At 40.9% G+C, this 7,963-nt stretch overlaps 1 protein-coding gene across 1 annotated transcript in view; it reads left to right on the forward strand.

The window, feature by feature from the left end:
* The window catches only part of LRRC1 (leucine rich repeat containing 1), a 63,046-nt gene extending 58,531 nt beyond the window's left edge, over window positions 1–4,515 (forward strand). Inside the window, exons 14-15 of the mRNA XM_083730460.1 lie at window positions 2,066–3,719; window positions 3,860–4,515. Of these exons, the coding sequence (XP_083586586.1) occupies window positions 2,066–2,224 (159 nt within the window). The 3' untranslated portion in view covers window positions 2,225–3,719; window positions 3,860–4,515. The remainder of the gene's footprint in view (window positions 1–2,065; window positions 3,720–3,859) is intronic.
* The last annotated feature ends 3,448 nt before the right edge of the window (window positions 4,516–7,963 follow it).

Consider the following 7,963-nt stretch of genomic DNA (forward strand, 5'->3'; position numbering starts at 1 on the left):
CACACCTTCTGCATCATGGGACAATAATTTAATTTTGCTCAGTGCATAGCAGGCGCACACAGCCCGCCACCCCCCTCACTTTCACTTATTTTTATTCTTCAGAATCAACTAAAATTAAAAGCAGGGGAAAGATTCATTGCATAACTAACAGCAGCTGCCGTGACTCAGAATGCATATGGTGGTGGATGCTTTTTACGAAGGTGCTACAGTCACTTTTCTGAGCAGAATTGCATTTCACAGCTGCATATGTGAACTAGAATTATCAGCTGTCTTTTTGCAGCTATGGCTGCTCACAAGTAAATGTATGTTGACCACATTTCCCACAGTACACAAGTTTGAAGAACAGATGCTTATTGAAATATATATCCTCTGTGTTTTGATGAACATCTCATCTTCAAACATTAGTGTTGACAATGTGGGTGCATTTTTCACATAAAGCATGAAGTGTCCCAAAAGTAATAGCATGTAATTCCCAGAGGTAAAATAGATACAGAGTATGACTACTTTTAAATGCATGGGACTGCAGTGGTGGACTGAGTTCCTTTAAAAGACAGTGGTAGGTCCATTTATTAAAAAGCCAACTCTGGACACAATGGAGTGTAATATCTATACACCAGTCACCAACACCCATTTCATGGCAAACATAGTGGAAAGGGTGATTGTGGAGTAACTGCAGGTATTCTTGGATGAGATTCATTATCTAGATTTGCTGCAAGCAGACTCAGTTTTAGAACCCAATCAACCTTGGTTGCCTTTCCTTGTGAGACAGGGGGAATGCATCTCTGTTATTTATGCTCTGTCTCTCAGTGGTTTTGGATACTTCCTGGACCAACCAGTTTTTGAAACTCCCAATTGTTCTGGACGCATTTTGCGACAGGGAATTTTGTTAGTGCAATTAGTTTCTCAGCTCTGGGCGCAGCACCGCGCCTAAAATTTCAAACTAAAACTGCAGAGTGGAAGGAAAGGGGGACCTTTTTCTGCCTCCCCACTTCCAGCTACTCTCTAAAGACTGGAAAAGAGACCCTCTTAAGAATATTAGAGGGTGGGCAGGGAAAGGACTAGACCATGTGAAAAATGAACATAATACTTACCTGCAGTTCATTCATTTTCAGCTTTGTATTCTTGTTATAAGAAAGTGCACCTAGACATTCAGTTGTTGCACCCATAGCCTAGGTTTAAGGTGCCATTTAGGTCCTAGCTTTCATATCTCAGTTTCTAACACTGGGACCAGTCACGGTGGGATGGGTATCGGGGACACTGTATTACAATGGTTCCGTTCTTACTTTCAGGCCTATGTTTGGAGAGTAGCGTTGGGTAAGTGCTCTGTGGTCCTCTGGCATCTCTGCTATGCGGTTCTGCAGGGTACTATCCTGTCCCCAGTGCTATTTAATCAGGCTGCTGATGACAGGCAGTCCTATTTTGCCATAACAATTAAATCAGGAGAGGCAGTGGAAGCTCTGGATCAGTGTAGTGATGGACAGGATGAGGGCCAATCAACTGTACAGTGGTACCTCGCAAGACGAATGCCTCGTAAGACGAAAAACTCGCAAGACGAAAGAGTTTTTTGTTTTTTGAGTTGCTTCGCAAGACGAATTTCCCTATGGGCTTGCTTTGCAAGACAAAAACGTCTTGCGAGTTTGTTTCCTTTTTCTTAAAACCGTTAATACCCAGGGAATCCGTGCTTCGCAAGACGAAAAAACTCGCAAAACGAAAAAACTCGCAGAATTAATTTCGTCTTGCGAGGTACCACTGTATTTGAATCCTGGGAAGATGGAAGCACTTTGAGTGGGTTGTCCCCTCAATGCATGTTGCCTCTCTGCATCATGGCAAGCATGCCTTCAGCTATTAGGTCTATCCCCTGCCACATTTTATTTATTATTATTATTACTATTATTTTTAAGCAGCTATTTTAGAGTTTACAGCACATTTCCTGGTAGACTCAATCACTGGTATTTGATTTCCAAGCCTGAAAAGCCATTTTAAAGAATATATATAGTTTCTTAACAAGGGGGGGTGGGGAGTCACAAGAAGGAGAAAAATCATTTATTCCACTGTTTGTTTTTAGAGGACACTTCTAAGGCGAGCCACTCCACACCCTGGGGAGTTAAAGAATATGAAAGTGAAAGTGGAGAATTTACGGAATGATATGAACGCTGCTAAAGGACTGGATTCAAACAAAAATGAGGTCAATAATGCCAATGACAGAGTGACCACTTCTGTGTAGAGGCTCGCCTCCCAGATATTTGCCTCCCGTGTCTTCCCACCTGCTGTCGAACCGTTACTGTTGCATCCTGGGAATACCATCCAATTAACCCTCATGTGTTTTAACCAGAAATCCGACTCATCTTGTCCTTGTGTCATTCCTTTGGAAGGTGCTTCTCACTGGACGAAAAGTGCCTTATTTCAGTCCAGGCATCTGAGCACAGGGGGTGCAGCGCCCTGAGAACTGCTCCCCCACTGTGGTTCTTTGCTTGAACAACTCCTGCTTGTTTGCCGGCGAATTGTTCCCATCAACTCCAGTGTTGTTGTTTTTGTTTTAAAAAAGGATTAAGGTCTGTTTTGTTTTTAACAAGGGGAATATGCTATTATACAATCATGCATCTCTTTTACCCAGGGGTGTTGGTCTGCTGCTGTTCTCCTCTGCCCTCCCCCCCAACCCCAGTTCAAGTGATGGGGTATTTATTCTGCCCTGTTCTGGACTGTGGTGGTGGGGGAAAGTAGTTTTATTGCAGAATTGATACTTTTTAAACCTCTCTGGCAGCTCAGATGGTGTAAATTTTATAATTTTTTGTATAGGAGTCGAGTCTCATAACAAACCAACAAAATGGATGTATTTCATTTTTTAAAAAAGAATTTTTAAGCGGTACATTTTACTATTTGTGGAGGGTGAATTCCATTGACACATTCATGTTTGTCATACCTGCATGTGCCTTAATGCAGCCTAATGAGATTAGTTAAAGAAGAAAAAAGCCTAGGAGACAGTGAGATTAGTTTGAAGAAGGGTGCCTCCTCAGATGTGCTGCTTTGCAAACAATTAATGTTTAACTTCCTCCCTTTGTTTTAAGAAGAAGAAAAAGCTGAAGTTTTCTGCAAATTGTTTTACTATGGTGACGACACTGAATTGCCACTGCCTTATAATATGATGCACTCACACACTTTTAAAACTTGTTCATGAAGAAATTACTTGGGCTGAAGCAGCATTGCAGCCATTAGAATTTCAGGTGTCCACTTTTAAATGTGCCATTTGTAAAAATAATATATATTTTAGAAATGGAACAAAATGCACAACAGCAACAGCATAAGTTGTGAAAACGAATGTTATGTACTGTACAGGCATGATATTCTCAGACGTACTTGGAAGGTTTTATATCTCTATAAAACCTTAATAAAACACTAAAAAACCAAACACCTTAGTGCCTCAGTAACTTTTTATTCTATTACTTATAAATGGATGTATAACTTTAATTCATTTGCACTGTATTTCTTACTAAGTACTGCTCAATGTCAGTCCGCAATATTACTGCTCATAAATGTTACTTCACATTTGCTTTGAAATGCAAACAACAAATGCCATAGGGTGATACCAAATTTTTGATTTGCTGGATGTTGATTCTTTCAGACCTGCAGATAAATATAACAGATGTTGCTTCACAAGGTAGCTTTGTTAGTTCCAACAGCCTGGCCAAAGAATGTATAAAAGGTTTTTGCCTTCTAGAGCAGTGTTTCCCAACCTTGTGCCTCCAGATGTTTTTGGCCTACAACTCCCATCATCCCTAGCTAGCAAGACCAGTGGTCAGGGATGATGGGAGTTGTAGGCCAAAAACATCTGGAGGCACAAGGTTGGGAAACACTGTTCTAGAGGAATGTAAATTCTTATGTCTGAGTCACAGAAGTTCTGTGGTCCTGGTGGTGAAACATTCATGCTGAACTGTCCCTGTTGATCAGAACACATGCAAGTGATGGGAAACCTGTAGCTCTTTAGATGTTGGTGAACTACAGCTCCCATCATTCCTTGACCGGAATGGGAATCCAACCATATCTGGAGGGTCACAGATTTCCCATCCTAGGCAAATGGAAAGCCTTCAGACATACTGTGTAGTGTGCTGCAAACCTGGAAAACACCAACCAAATGACTTATATGACTTGAAGTAGGAGTTTTCTAACAAGGGTCTTGTGTTTTGCAAAAGAGAGCCCTCCTGGAAAATGTATTTCTAAAAATCTTCTGTAAGTCCTTCATGAAAACATGTGTTTAGAAAAGATGTGTAGATGTTTTAAGCCGAGTGACGCTGTGCTGCGATGGAGAACAGTTGCAATTTGGGGAAGGGGGAAAAGCCTAACATTGTGGGTTCATTCTCAAGAATATGTAGGTAGAATATTGTTACAAAAGCATCTGCACAAAGGTTTGCATGTTCTGCAGAAGAACAATGTTGGGGCAGCCCTAAGAGGAGATCCAGGTTTGCTCACTGCTAGTAAAATAATAATAAAGGAAACTACTCAGTTCAAGGGAGACAGATATTCTTTCATTGTTTTCCTTACTCTTGCGGTAAGATTCACCAACTTCACCAGTAAACAGGCATATAGTTTTCATTTGGCCTGTTAAAACTGTTAAGGCCTGATTCATCGTTGGTGCCATATAGATATAGATCACTGGGTTATGAAATGTTTGTGCTGACTGCACTGAAAAGTTTTGGCTTGGATCCTAACATAATTTAGCTTAAGGAAGTTCATGGAAGGAAAATACTCTGCCCCCACCTCGCAGCAGCAGCCCCTGCACCCTGTCTCACATTGCTCAGGAAGGTACCTCCACCCACCCTACCAAAATGCTTTTCTGGGGTCACAAATGGCCTGGAGGAAGGAATAGTAAACTTTCCTTCTAGGAACTTCCTTGTTAACACACTTCATAATCCAAGCGATTGTGGTGGACCTATTATGGAAGCTTGCTAGCTGGAGACTCATTAACAAAGCTTACCACTTTATCTTTGAACAGCCAATTAACAAACCCTATCAGTAAAAGGAAAATAGTTTTGCAACTTGCGAACATGGTTGTTGTGGGATTAGAGTCTGCAGCATTTGGGGCAATTCTTTAAAGTCCATTAAATAATTTACCACCATCGGTCGTTTCTTTTGCTAGCACTAGTGTATATGGGCATGCCTCAGTACACTGCTCCTGTGTAAGTAACATCTCCAATGCCAGAACTGTTTATCTCTATTATGGAAGAAATACTTTCTTCCCAGTTTAAATGAAATCATTATACTTAAATATGGCTTGTGCTGGGTGATCAATTGAATGGCTGCTGTCATTCAGCAGAGGCTGCATTGTGTTCTGAGTGGTACAATGTTTTTTGCTAGAAGATTGCAATCTGGGCATTGTTCCCTTGTAGATGTTCATGGGTGAATGATGTTCCAAAGCAAGAATATATTTGTCTTGTCTTGTTGGACTATATTTGCACTAAAGTATGTTCATCAGTGAACAAGAATGGGAGAATGCAGAATCCTGATCAAGTTGCAGTTGAAACACAAGTGTGAAGCCACAGTATTTGAAACTTTGCGTCTGATATTGCGCTAGAATATATCTTGCATATTTTCACTCCCTTCTTGGAAATAGATAGAGGTTTGATCTGGTGCATAAATATCCAAATGGAGAATTATGTTGGAATCCTATGCATGCACCCCCCCCAAAAAAAAATTCATATGGGTGTCTACATCCATGCCTTTTACTTTTGTGATGTAGCAAATAAAAACACCCTTCTAAAGTACTGCAAGTACAGTGCTAGCATTGATGGACCATTGGGAAGAAAATACAGGTGAAGCAATACATGAAATCTAACTGCATGTGTCTATCGGTCAGAGTCTCTCCATGGCTTCATCAAACATAGTTTTCAGATTTAACATCACTGCGTTTCTGCCATAGGTTTCGTATCACTTTAAAATCGCAAAGCAATGCAAAATGTATGCTTAGAGAAGTGCATATGAGGTCGACCGAAAGGCATGCTGTGTTGCTAGCAAAAGAAAAAGGTCAGACAAACACTGTATGCACCTGTGGGGTATTGATTTACTAGATAGGAGATATGTACACATATAAACATTGCCTGGTGTCACCTGCCAGCTCATTACATTGGAAATGAATGTCTTGAAACAGATCTACATGATAATTTGGCATCAAAACCCTTCCTATACAGAGCATTATTTCAGCACTGCTATCTCTTGTGCCTTTTCCTGCTGCTTCAAAGCACCTGTGTCTTACATGGTTAGTATTTTTAAAAATAAAAATACTAAAATACTAAAGATATATATGTGTGTGTGTTTGGAGTAAAACAATGAGCAACCACCTGGAAGATTTTCACCCAGGCTGAAATTACAGAACTCAACATTTTTGCAAACATAGCACCACTGTAAATGAAATTAGGTTTAACATTATTTTTGAAAGTTCTGAAAACATTTCTTTTGAAGCATCGTTCTTACCACTTGCATTTACTGACCTTCAGTTCTTATTCAAAAGACTTTTTCCAGAGGATTTGTTGCCAGTTGCCAGCATTTCTGAAAAGATTTTATCCACAGTGTAGATGGAATTCCATCACCAGTTCTCTTGAACGACTGATCTCCCAAGAGAATCCATCAGGAAATAAAGCATTTGGCCGGTTCTTACTGAACTTCTTTCCTTCATTATTGTTTATTCTTCTAACCAAAGGCCATGGACATTGGTGCACATGAGAGTACTTCTATTTTCTGCTGCAGCTGTAGAACTGCTGCCTTGAGCCCAGGTTGCACAGTGGGGTTAAGAGACTCCTAAAGTTGCAGAACATCCTAGTCATTCCTGTATGTCTTTTACTTGAAGTCTCACTGCATCATGGGAGTTGTAGTCACACTTCCTCTCCAGCTTTGAGAGGAAGCTAATACTTCCAGTGACAGAGGAGGAAGGAGCCAGAGCAACAGGGTAGGTTCCCTTTCTTTATGTCTAGTAAAATACTCTATCTTTCCCTCTTTCCCCACTTGCTCTCTTTTTTGATAGGAGGGAAGCAATATGGGTGGTATGCTTTGCCCAGTTTGAGACTTTATGCAATGCATGAGCAGTTTGTTCACTGTTTTCCCTGTTCACTCCTTTTCCTTAACTCTTTCCCAGTCGGCTATTTGGAGAGGGATGGGAAGAGCTGGGCATGCATATGGAAGTTTCAGTAACCAGTTTTCATTCTTCAAGAACACTTTTCTTCTCCCTTTGCACACACGCTTGGCTAATTAGCTGTGGCATGATAACAATCCTAGCTATGCCTCCCAGAAATCAATTAAACTTACTCCCAGGTAAGTGGCGTTCAGATTGCAGCCTGATTCAGTAGCGAACAAGGGCATGGCCAATGCAGCGTAAACAATGTGCAAGAATATTATTGATCACCACAAAACTTGGGTTGGCATAGCATCTAAACAATCTAAACAAGGTTGTTCCACCCAGGAGGGCTATTTCATTAATGCCCTGTCTGTGGGTTTTCTGGACGCATCTGATTGGCCAATGTGTACTGAGATTGAGTATATGCTGGCAAGATGTAGTGTGCTGTGTGGTCCTGCCACTGAAAAATGGTAATACCCTTTCAGATCTGTTACAGGACGGGGCTGAGGAAGCTATTGATGTGAAGACAGATGTGAAGACAGCATTTGCAGGTTAGAACATCTCTTCTGCTCCTTTGCCTTTGCTTATATAGTATTAATATTTAGGCCACTGATGCCATGATGTAACAGAGGAACAGGATGGTGTAACTCTGCCTTGCTTTGTTCATTTTCTCTTTGACTATATTTTTCAGTACATTTTTTTTCCTGCACATCGCTATCTGTAGCTACTTCTCTTCAAGATGTGCTTCTAGGGAAGCACAGCTATCCTAGCGTGCTTATTAACTCCACACTGTGCAATTTTGGGGCTTGTGCCAGCATTCCTCGCTTTTTGCTATCCTAATTCTTCCCGTTTTAATTTCTTTGC

This window comes from Podarcis gaigeae (genome assembly GCF_964106915.1).
Source record: "Podarcis gaigeae genome assembly, chromosome: 3".
NCBI classification, from domain to species: domain Eukaryota; kingdom Metazoa; phylum Chordata; class Lepidosauria; order Squamata; family Lacertidae; genus Podarcis; species Podarcis gaigeae.